At 43.1% G+C, this 12,846-nt stretch overlaps 1 protein-coding gene across 2 annotated transcripts in view; it reads right to left on the bottom strand.

Annotated features, from left to right (window-relative positions):
* Nucleotides 1-12,846, bottom strand: part of ngfrb (nerve growth factor receptor b) — a 57,553-nt gene that overhangs the window by 24,006 nt on the left and 20,701 nt on the right. For both annotated transcript variants that reach the window (XM_059531904.1, XM_059531905.1), the window contains exon 3: nucleotides 5,441-5,800. In XM_059531904.1, the coding sequence (XP_059387887.1) occupies nucleotides 5,441-5,800 (360 nt within the window). The remainder of the gene's footprint in view (nucleotides 1-5,440; nucleotides 5,801-12,846) is intronic.

Here is a 12,846-nt window from a genome sequence, read left to right as displayed (position 1 = left end):
GTGCCAGCTAAAGACATCCTAGATCCAAACCTGATCAGAGAGTTCCACCGCCGTGACTCCAACCATAGCCAACGGAACGTCGGGAGCCATTCCTGAGAGAGGGGCTCCTGTAAGACTCCTAAATGGTAAATGGACTGCATTTATATAGCGCTTTCAACAGACCACATGGCCATCCAAAGCGCTTTACAATTTGCCTCACATTCACCCATTCACACAACGACTGCGGTGTCTGCCATTCAAGGCGCCATCCAGCTCGTCGGGAGCAGGTGGGGTTAGGTGTCTTGCTCAAGGACACCTCGACACTTGGTCAGGTGGAGCCGGGGATCGAACCACCAACCTTCCGGTTTGTAGACAACCTACATGAACCACTGAGCCACTATCGCCCACTCCTCTTGTAATGACTCTCCAATGTCTGCTACCACGTGTAATTACTCTCCCAACCACTGGTGGGCACCCCCTGCACCTTAATGAGAGAACTCTCCAGGCCACTAGGTGGCACTAACGGCCGTGAACTCTTTAAGACTGCTCATTAAGTTAATGTGTTCCACCTGTACTTTGACCTATTCAAGTTTGGCAGTTTCATTGTGCTGTGTTCAGTCTTGAGCCTACCCAGTACGTATTACCTGTGTTGTAGACCTGTTAAGTTTCATTTTCCAGTTGCCTATTGGACTACCTTCTGTTTTGTGCTGTAAAGCTGTAACCGTTATTTTGTTTATATTTTACTACTGAGACCAAGTAAAGACTGCCTGCCTTTGAGTTACCTGAGCCTCTGAGTTTGCTCTTCCTTCTGCACATGGGTCTTCTAAGCAACTCTTCCCAGTAGACCAGATGTAGAGAACTATAGGTTTCCCTGACTGGGAGACCCGGGTTCGAGACCCACCTCAGACACCTCATGCCAGTCCATCGTGACAATTAGTCACATATTTATAAGATATGGCTTAGATTGTATATTTAGGTCTTCTTTATCACTTAAATAGGGATAATAGAAATTATAAATACTATTTTGTATTTTACACACCTTTTCATTGATACTGTATATGCATTAAATTTTAGTTATCCTCAGTGCAAAGTAATCAACTTCCACAAGAAATAGAAACCATAAAATGATTAAAAAAAACTCAAAATTTGTTTTAATTATGTTATAGATTAGGCTAAACTGCCTCTAATCATACATATAACTCATGTGAAAATATAGTTATTTTTTTGCAATTTTCTTCAATAACCGTGTCCCTGAAGTAATTTTCCACCCTGTTAGTACATACTTTCTCGCCTTTCAAAACCGACTGCAATTTCATTGAGACCATTTTATAGAAGTGAGAAAAATAAATTATGTCACTGGTATTCATCTGTACAAAATGAGGTAAGCTTCAACTCTCACTCTAAACTCTTTTTTTTTTTTTAAATGTTATCCTGCTTGTCCCACCCTTAAAGGGTTAGTTCCCCCAATAATCAAAATTATGTAATAACTCACCCTCATGTTGTTCCAAACCCATAAGACCTCCGTTTATCTTTAGAACACAGTTTAAGATATTTTAGATTTAGTCCGAGAGCTCTCAGCCCCTCCATTGAAACTGTGTGGATGGTCTACTGTCCATGTCCAGAAAAATAAGAAAAACATCATCAAAGTAGTCCATGTGACATCAGAGGGTCAGTCAGAATTTTTTGAAGCATCGAAAATACATTTTGGTCCAAAAATAGCAAAAACTATGACTTTATTCAGCATTGTCTTCTATTCCGTGTCTGTTGTCAGAAAGTTCAAAACAAAGCAGTTTGTGATATCTGGTTCGCGAACGAATCATTTGATGTAACCGGATCTTTTTGAACCAGTTCACCAAACGAACTGAATCGTTTTAAACGGTTTGTGTCACCAATACGCATTAATCCACAAATGACTTAAGCTGTTAACTTTTTTAATGTGACTGATACTCCCTCTGAGTTCAAACAAACCAATATCCCGGAGTAATTCATTTACTCAAACAGTACACTGACTGAACTGCTGTGAAGAGAGAACTGAAAATGAACACAGAGCCGAGCCAGATAACGAACAAAACACTGACTCGTTCTCAGTTCCACCCTGTTAGGCTAAATTATGGAGTATGTTTGTCCTATCAAAAAAATGTAAAAACAAATCTGACATAGTTATAAAAGTTCTGTTAATCTGTAGAAGGTTAGCTAGCTAAATGTTGATCACTTAATGAGCCATGGCTAATTAAGCTCAAAATTTTCCACCCTGTTAGGTCTATAAACCCAACAGGGTGGAATGTGCAACTAACAGGAAATTCTAATAGAATAAATAGTATTTAGTGTATATAAAAAAAAAATTCTTAGCAACGGTAAATGTTTGGCATACTTTTGTCTTATTTTGTGAGGTGAAGAGCACTGACAGCATATATATGTTTCTGAGCAATTTTTTATAATTATTTACATCCCTTTTGGCACAACAACAAAAATTGGCACAAAAAGTACCTGTTCTTAATTATTAAGACATATTCTATTCATCAATAATTTTTTTGTTATTGTTTTTCAATAAAAAATTATAATTGGACATAAGGGACATTTACCATCCAAAGATTATTATTGTTTAACATTTCAATTATTAACATGTTGTGATAACTATCTATATGTCCCTTAACAGGGTGGAATATTTTCATGACCTTGGTCTGAACAATCTACCCATAATTATTATTTTTTGAGTCAATGAGCTTGACCAATATCCATTCCTAATAGTTAAACATATCACTATTTTGGTAGAATGGAAAAAACATGAAAACCATGTAACTTTTTTCCAACACTTAAGAAGGCAAAATGTTACCGCATACCAGGAATGACCCATATATATATATATATATACAGAGGTGGGTAGAGTACCCAAAAACTGTACTCAAGTAAAAGTAAAAGTACTTCTAGAAATATTTACTCAAGTAAAAGTAAAAGTACTAGTCTTGAATAGTTACTTGAGTAAGAGTAAAAGAGTATCGGATAAAAAATCTACTCAAGTAGTTAGTTACTAGTTACTTTGGGTCATATATACTGTACTGAGCCTATTTTTATTTAGATATATAGATAAAATGTATGTAATGTATGTGTGCGTGTATAAATGTATATATTTCATCAGCCTTTACTCCAATTTATGTAATTTATTATAAAACCCTGTCTGTTTACTTAAGTAACAGATATAGGTGTCATGCCATAACATATTTTTAATACGACTGACTTTATATTAAATGTGAATTTAACATTGAAAGTTAATGTGATATAAATATTGCTACTAATCAATCTTTCATTGTTCAGAAAGAGAGCAAATAACATTTACATTATTAAAGATAATTTTCACTGACAGTCTAGATTTCAATCACTCTCAGAATCTCCCATTAAAATCACTGAAACTGCTAACACTGTGAAATCAATATCTTAATTAAAGATTCGTACACACATCTGCACTTTGTTGTTCCTGCGAGAGAATTTGCCAGAAAGAGGTAATGTCACAAGCTAATGTCACAGTGGTATCGTGTGCTGTAATCGAATGTAGCCCAAGTTATTACCTGTAAAACAGTAGACAGCACACGCGGTGTTCATCTAATAAGGATCTCCATCGCTAGCAAATAATAACCTTTGCAGATTTCAATTCAGTGCAGTTCCAGCCACGTTTTCAACGCTCTTTCTGTTCTTAAACGTTACAACTCCGAGTGAACCACTTCAGACGCTCAGCGCGTGCGGCAGGGAACTGAACGACTCATTCAAACTGATTCATGAACCAATTCACTCGTTTGCCAATTGGTTTGATCAAGCCTTTGAACAGAATTGACTCAAAAGAATGAATCATTCGCGAATGGGCATCGCTCATTGCCCAGAGAAAAGTAGACGGCGCGTTTGGAATAAACTGAAGCATTATAACATTTATTGCATTAAGATAAAGTAACGAGAGGAGCGTCGCCCACAGTAACGAAGTAAAAGTACAGATTTTTCCACAAAAATTTACTCAAGTAAGAGTATAAAGTACCCATCTTTAAATATACTCCGAAAAGTATTCGTTACCCCAAAAAATTACTCAAGTAAATGTAACGAAGTAAATGTAACTCGTTACTACCCACCTCTGTATATATATATATATATATATATATATATATATATATATATATATATATATATATATATATATATATAATAAATATAAATTCATCATAGTTTTCTTATTGTTTTTGACATAAATAACCTTTATATAAATATTTTCATGTTTGATGTTTTATTATTTTTATTTAATTTTAACTTTTCAAAATTATAAACATGAACACTATTGGGCAAAAGTTTGGAATTATTACACAATATTTTATGCCTTTAAAAAAAGTATCTTAATCACACCAAGGCTGAAATTATTTGATTTAAAAGAACTTTTTTCTATTTGAATATATTTTAAAATGTATTTTTTTCCTGTGATGGAAAAGCAGAATTTTCAGCAGCCATTATTCCAGTCTTCAGTGTCACATGCTAATGCAAATTTTTTCTTCAGGATTCATTGACAAATAGAAAGTTCAAAAGAACAGTGTTTTTTTTAAATAGATAATTTTTGTAATATTATAAGTGTTTTTACTGTCACTTTTGATCAATTTAATACACCCTTGATGAATAGAAGTAGTAATTTCCTACAAAAAATAAAAATAAATAAAAAATTAATAAAAATGAAACTTTTGAATGGTGGGTTATCCTGGTTTTTAACATTGATGATGATGTAACAGTATTTCACATTGTTACTGTTTTTACAGTATATAAAAAATGCAGCCTTGATGAGCATAAGAGGCTTCTATTGAAAACAGTAAAAATTGTAAACAGTTAATATAATACATATAATATAAAAGATAACAAAATATAAATGTAAATATAAACTATAACGATGAAAAAGTATTAAACATATAAAGATGTATCAAGATAAATACAGCATGTGAAAACTTTCTTGTTTTGAAACAAGCTCTTGAAATACCAAATACTGAATATACAACATAGTTTTAGAAGCACTGGTGCTGTGAAGAACATTTATGTGACATGAAGAACATTTATGCTAATGCATTAAGTAAAGGAAGAGAAAAATCAATTTTCAAAAATACACCATATAAAAAATTGTGGTAGAAAGTTACTGACCATCTAGAAATGCCTTAGCAACCACCCAGTTCCCCCTAGCAACCACTCAGAAACACACACAATAAATACATAAATATATAAAAACCAGTTAACTAGTATTGTAGTGGTTATTTAAAAATCGAATTGTCATAATTAGCTTGTCTTCAACTGTCATCTCCAGAGAACAGAGTCGTTGAAGGAAATCTCTTGACCAGTGATTTTAAAACCAAGCAAGAAGCTGAGTAACAGAAATCTGTTTGTCTCACTGTGTCATGATAACCCACCTATTTACAACTTCTATTTGATTTTTTATTCTCGATTCTCCTACCTTGGCAGACAGTGTCACTGACAGCCGTGCAGCTTTTCAACTCCATCTCAGGCTGATCGCAGACGGTGCAGGGCATGCAGGGGTCAAAAGAGGTCTCCTGATCTGAATACGTGTCATCCATGCACTCCTCGCACGTCGTGTCACGGTCAAAAATACAGCGCATCAGCACACCCTGGCCCACAGGGCACACCGTGCAGGCCTCACAGCGGCTCGTCTCTTTGCTGAAGAAGAACCCATAGTCGCAGACACACACCGCGTCGTTAGCATCAGTGCAGGGCGTCAACATGCGTGTGAGTTCAGAACATGGTGTACACGGCTTGCATTTCTCTGTGTGGCTGAAGTTCTCTGAGAATGTCTCACCTGAAGACAGAAGGAGAAACGGTTAAGAGGAACATACAAAGATATATTGTGCATTTCAGAGTTATTATCATTACCTAACTATAAATGTTTCAATATCTGAAATAAAATAAAAACAAGCTGAAATTTCATAAAATACCTTACCAAAATTAAATAAATAAAAATTCAGTAGGTTTCAATATAAAAAAAAATTATTTTCATTCAAAAACTAAAATAAAACTTAGTAAAAGCTATTACAAAACACAACAAAATTACTAAAAATTGTATTAAATTAAAACAGAAAAGATATTTAAAAAAAAAAGTAAATCAAAACATTAACAAATCAATTAAAAAGTAAATTCATAGTATATTGTAGCAATGTACAAACTTCATAATCATCGGGAAGAAGGAGGCGGGAACCGGCAGACAATCAAATCAAACTTTAATTACAAAATAAAGACAAAACAGATAAAAACCAAATACAAAATAAAGTCCAGGCCTGGTGCTCTCTCGTCCTTCACTGTCGTCGCTCCAGTTTTATATCCTGCCATCTTCTCCGTGGGACTCGAGACCGGTGGGTCGAGCAGGTGTCGCTCATCTCCAATCACTCCACCGGCCTCGCCTCATTCCCACGGCTCTCGGCCCCGCCCCACTCGTCACATACCCCCATCGCCCCTCGCAGGCCGGGGGGTACCCAGGAGACTGCGCTCTACTCCCCCCCTCCTCTGGGTGGACCGCTCACGGTGACCTGCGGGAACCTGGGGGTAGGACAGACGAGGCAAGAGAAAAGGAGATGGAAGGAGGAGCTACAGAGACAAGAGAGGTGAGAGAGGAAAAAAAAAAATTCCGGTTCCCAGAGGCACTGCTGCTCGGCCCTCCACCAGCTGGGTGATCTACTCCGCGGTGCCTGGCGGTGGCACTGGATGGCCCTCGGCGGACGGCATGACACTCCTCCGCCGCCCGGTGGACGGCGACGACTCCTCCGGTTTTGGGCAGCCGGCAGGAGTCCCCCGTTCCCTGCTCGTCCCCGTTCAGGCGGACGGCAGCAGGCTCCGGCTCTCTGGCGAATGGCGCGACTCCTCCGCTCCCTCACGGACGACAGCAGCCCCTCCACATCACGGGCGGCCGGCAGCAAGCTCACCCGTCCCCGGCAACTCACTCCAGCCCACCGCCTCGAGCGTCCATGGCAGCATCCTCCTCGCCTGCTCGATGGCACCGCGGATTCACCACAGCGGCGAGGGATCTTCAGCAGCGCGTCCCTCCTTCACCCCGGCTTCGGCACCACTGTAGCAATGTACAAACTTCATAATCATAGGGAAGGAAGAGGCGGGAACCGGCAGACAATCAAATCAAACTTTAATTGCAAAAATTCAGACAAAACAGCGCGTCAGCCCCTCACGGACAACTGACACGCACAAATAAAAACCAAATACAAAATAAAGTCCAGGCCTGGTCCTCTCTCGTCCTTCACTGTCGTTGCTCCAATTTTATATCCTTCCATCTCCTCCGTGGGACTCGAGACCGGTGGGTCGAGCAGGTGTCGCTCATTTCCAATCACTCCACCGGCCTTGCCTCGTTCCCAGGGCTCTCGGCCCCGCCCAACTCATCGCAAATATGAATGACACTAAAATAGGTTATTTCAACCCTGTTATATACAAAAGTGTATAAGATAAAAAACAGTGATGGCCAAAATTGCTAGAACAATAGTATTTTCACCAGCTAAAAATATTTTTTAAGTCAGTAATTTCTAGCTTTTGATGTAGTGTGCCTGTATGAAATATCAGTTTACATTTCCAAACATTCATTTTGCCATTAATTGTATTAAAGATTTTTGTTTGAACAAGGGAGTCTGTGACATGTGTCCCGAGCTCTCGTCAGGGTCACCCTGGAAACTGAGCAGCCACACCTGCACCTGCTCATCACGGGCTGAGCGGCCACACCTGCGCCCCATCAAGCTCTGGCTATTTAAACCCAGCAAACGAACGCAGAGGTGAGAGATGGCTCCACGAGACTCGGCTAACCCCTTACTCTATTGTTTCTACAGAGCGCAGTGTGTGACTGCCAGCCCCACCGCACACAGGAGAGCACGGACCCACACCGCACCTGCAAACCAATTGGAGAGGAATCCAAGCACCGAGCACCAAACCGCCTCACACCAACGCCTTTTCACCACTCTATCCTAAATAAAATCCTCACTTTGGGGAACTTACCTGCATCCTCGAGTCATGTCCTTCTTCACCCCGCCACAATATATATATATATAAATGCCTACATGTCATAATGGATAGTCATCGCATGTATCAGAATTATGCTATCTATTTGCTCGCACACGAGCAGCTCCGTTTCATCTCGGAGACACGTTCTGTCTTTGACCTTTCCAAATTCTGCCGTGTAAATAGCAAATCCGTCACAACTGGCTCTTAAAGGGAATGGAAGATGAGACTCTGATTGGTTTATTGAACGTTACACCCAAAAAACACCCATTACTCATTAAGAGAATAGGGACAACCCGTTTAGACCATGCACCCGGGCGCTGCAACTGTTTTTCCGTCGTTAAAATAGCAAAAGTAGATTTGGACACGCCCTGAGTGCACCTGCACCGTGCGCTTTACACTTTGCATTCAGATTGTTAAAATAGGACCCTAAAGAGGACAAGGACAACCCAAGTTGTTATCAGCATTCAGTTGAGAAGCCTGCATCTCTGATGGTATGGGGTTGCATGAGTGCATGTGGCATGGGCAGCTTACACATCTGGAAAGGCACCATTAATGCTGAAAGTTATATCCAAGTTCTAGAACAAAATATGCTCCCATCCAGACGTTGCCTCTTTCAGGGAATACCTTGCATTTTCCAACATAACAATGCCAGACCACATACTGCATCACAACATCATGCATACTGCATATAAAGCATACTGCATTACAACATCATGGCTGCATAGAATAAGGATCCGGATACTGAAATGGCCAGCCTGCAGTCTAGATCTTTCACCCATAGAAAACATTTGGCGCATCATAAAGAGGAAGATGTGACAAAGAAGACCTAAGACAGTTGAGCAACTAGAAACCTGTATTAGACAAGAATGGGAAAACATTCCCATTCATAAACTTTAGCAACTTGTCTCCTCAGTCCCCAGACGTTTCCAGACTGTTATAAAAAGAAGAGGGGATGCCACACAGTGGTAAACGTGGCCTTGTCCCAACTTTTTTTTGAGATGTGTTGATGAAATTTAAAATCAACTTATTTTTCCCTTAAAATGACACATTTTCTCAGTTTAAAGACAAAATGTTGTATTCTGTATAAAATATTGAAACTTCTACATAATTGCATTCTGTTTTTATTCACAATTTGTACAGTCTACTGTCACGGCTTACGCTGCTGGAAGGAACACGGAGCCGAGGGATAAACGAAACAAGGATTTATTAAAACAAACATAGGCAAGGTAAGAAGCAAATAACAGGTGGCAAGTGGCAAGTAACAGGTAACAAGAGGACAAGTTGACAAGTAACAAGTAGACGAGTGGACCCGACAAAACAGAACTGAAAGGACAAGGCTTTTGTACAATGGATAATTGGGAAAACACAGGTGGATGGCATGACTTAATTAACAGGGACAAAAACACACAAAATGAGTCCAGGTGTGTGACAGTACTCCCCCCTCCCGGTAGGTGCGTCCTCACACTGTAGAAACAACAAAGGGAGGCCAGCAGACAGGGACCACAGAGGAAGGAGCCAGGGAGGAGATGACGGAGGGAGGAGCCAGGGAGGAGACAGGAAGGATCTGAAGCAGGAGGTACCCAGCAGGACCCAGGCCACAGCCATAACGGCCCAAGGTGGGGCCGACGGAGGAAGGAGCCATGGAGGAGGAATGGTCACCGACTCCAGGGACTCGACCCACAGCAACGGAGCAAGTGGAGGAGGAGCCCGAGGCGGAGACGGAGAGCCAGGGTGACGGGGAGGAGCCGGAGGTCCTAGGCGGAACTGATGGCTCTGGTGACTGACGCGGCGATGTGGATCCGGAAGGCCGCGGTGAGGCCAGAGTGACGGAGGACTGAGGTGTAGCCGAGGGGATGAAGGAGCCTGACGGAGCCGGAGGGACGAGGCGAAGCCGGAGGAGTGGAGTCCCGAGGCATAGGATGGACGACGCCAGACCAAGGCGGAGCCGGAGGGACGAGGGAGCCAGGCAGAGCCTGCGGACTGCCGGGCCACGGCGGCGAGGAAGGAGCTAGGAGCCATGGTGGAGCCGACGGGTCAACGGGCCGAGGCGGAGTCCAGGCCTCAGAGGCTGGAGGCGGAGGTGAGGGAGACGCCGACCAAGGCGTCGCTGGAGGATGGCGGTCCCGCTGAGCTCGCACCACAATGATGGTAGGCTGAGGGCGAGCAGAGGGGCAGCCAGACGACAGCGGAGGAGGAGGCAGGAGTGGGTGGGAGGGTGGGAATTTTGGAGGAGCAGGCATTGGAGTAAGCTCTGGGGCTGGAGCCCTTCCTGGGTTTAACGGAGGATCAGGAGCCCGTCCTGGGCTTAACGGAGGATCAGGAGCCCGTCCTGGGCTTAACGGAGGATCAGGAGCCCGTCCTGGGCTTAACGGAGGATCAGGAGCCCGTCCTGGGCTTAACGGGGGTTCAGGAGCCCGTCCTGGGCTTAACGGAAGATCAGGAGCCCTTCCTGGGCTTAACGGAAGATCAGGAGCCCGTCCTGGGCTTAACGGAAGATCAGGAGCCCGTCCTGGGCTTAACGGAAGATCAGGAGCCCGTCCTGGGCTTAACAGAGGATCAGGAGCCCGTCCTGGGCTTAACGGGGGAACAGGAGCCCGTCCTGGGCTTAACAGAGGATCAGGAGCCCGTCCTGGGCTTAACGGGGGAACAGGAGCCCGTCCTGGGCTTAATGGGGGAACAGGAGCCCGTCCTGGGCTTAACGGGGAATCAGGAGCCCTTCCTGGGCTTAACAGAGGATCAGGAGCCCATCCTGGGCTTACAGGAGGATCAGGAGCCCGTCCTGGGCTTAACGGAAGATCAGGAGCCCTTCCTGGGCTTAACAGAGGATCAGGAGCCCGTCCTGGGCTTACAGGAGGATCAGGAGCCCGTCCTGGGCTTAACGGAAGATCAGGAGCCCGTCCTGGGCTTAACAGAGGATCAGGAGCCCGTCCTGGGCTTAACGGGGGATCAGGAGCCCGTCCTGGGCTTAACGGGGGATCAGGAGCCCGTCCTGGGCTTAACGGGGGATCAGGAGCCCGTCCTGGGCTTAAAGGAGGATCAGGAGCCCGTCCTGGGCTTAACGGGGGAACAGGAGCCCGTCCTGGGCTTAACGGGGAATCAGGAGCCCTTCCTGGGCTTAACAGAGGATCAGGAGCCCGTCCTGGGCTTACAGGAGAATCAGGAGCCCGTCCTGGGCTTAACGGAAGATCAGGAGCCCTTCCTGGGCTTAACAGAGAAACTGACATAGGTGAATTGGAAACCCCCTCATTTTGACCCATTTGGCGCTCCACATTTTGCTCCCTCGCGGTGGGCAGTGTCGCCGGCTCTCGCACCTGGTCTGACGGGTTGCTCTCTGGCTCTCCGTCATCGGTGGGCTCTGGCTTATGCCTCGTACCGTGGGGAGATTGTAGGCTGGGCTCTGGGTCCAGAGTGGACCTGGCGAGATCCTCCATTGGGCCGACCGTGAGAGGTGACCCATTTCTCACCAGATTCCACTCTATGAATGCGGCGAAATCCTCCCGAGGACCATCTTCGGGCGACAACGCTCTGCACCTGGAGTTCAGGCTGACGTGATAAAAGGTGCAGAGCGCGTGGTCCGGGTAGCTGGTGGCATTAGCTATCAAGAGAAACCGTCTGGTATGGTCCTTGAGAGACAGTCCCTCCTGCTCCAGCAGGAGGAGGAGGTATTCGGGGCGATAGAGGGGATCCATGACACACTACGGAAAGAAAAAGACTGTGAAAAAACGTAAAACACAACGGAGGGAAAAACGCAGTTTTTAACTTTTTAGGTCGGGTCTTCTGTCACGGCTTACGCTGCTGGAAGGAACACGGAGCCGAGGGATAAACGAAACAAGGATTTATTAAAACAAACATAGGCAAGGTAAGAAGCAAATAACAGGTGGCAAGTGGCAAGTAACAGGTAACAAGAGGACAAGTTGACAAGTAACAAGTAGACGAGTGGACCCGACAAAACAGAACTGAAAGGACAAGGCTTTTGTACAACGGATAATTGGGAAAACACAGGTGGATGGCATGACTTAATTAACAGGGACAAAAACACACAAAATGAGTCCAGGTGTGTGACATCTACCAACCTTTTTTGAAATCGGGTTTGTATTTTTTTTCAGGAATATGATGTATGATTGATAATGAAACCAATATAGAATTTTATAAACTAGTAATAATGTAACAATATTGGTACCTTCCGTGGATGCATCAAGCCACAACTATAGAATTGAGCTGGAAAAAAACATAAATGTTGACTGCTAATCTGAATATTAGTGGCCTCCAATATCAATGCAGTTATGGACCTAGAAGTTTGGAGCTGAGCTGGAAAAATATTATTTCTAAATCTGCTTTCTGAAATACTAAATGGCACCATTTCATAGAATGGAACAGCTTCTTGAAAATGGGCTATATTAAAAATACTTTCTTAGTTTAAGGAAAAGGGGTGAAAAAAAACTATAAAAGTAATGCCTCATATTTTGACCACATGTATTCTCATAGATATCTGGATTCTACAGGAAGCTAGAAGAAATTAAGATGTCAGTATTGCAAAGAGTGGAAAACAAATATCTAATGCTGCATGCTTATGGTATTGTATTCCCATCCTCCATCCTATTCAGATATATTAGTGGATAGAGGTCTAGCTATCACTAAATTATTCAGGAAGCTATTTTGTCTGTATATATGTGTGTGTGAGACAGCACAACTCTTGTGGCTAGTCCCTCTTTAGGGCACCATCGCCTCAGTGTCCTATACCATATCAAGTGTTTCATTATATGCCAGAGGTAGGATATTCATGGACGCAGTGACCAGACAATGGCACAGAGAAAGATAACACGCTAATGCCATAGTTATCTTTACATCTACCCA

Source organism: Carassius carassius, chromosome 40 (genome assembly GCF_963082965.1).
Source record: "Carassius carassius chromosome 40, fCarCar2.1, whole genome shotgun sequence".
Lineage (NCBI taxonomy): Eukaryota > Metazoa > Chordata > Actinopteri > Cypriniformes > Cyprinidae > Carassius > Carassius carassius.
The sequence above is the reverse complement of the archived record's forward strand: the minus strand, read 5'-3'. Positions and strand labels throughout refer to the sequence as shown.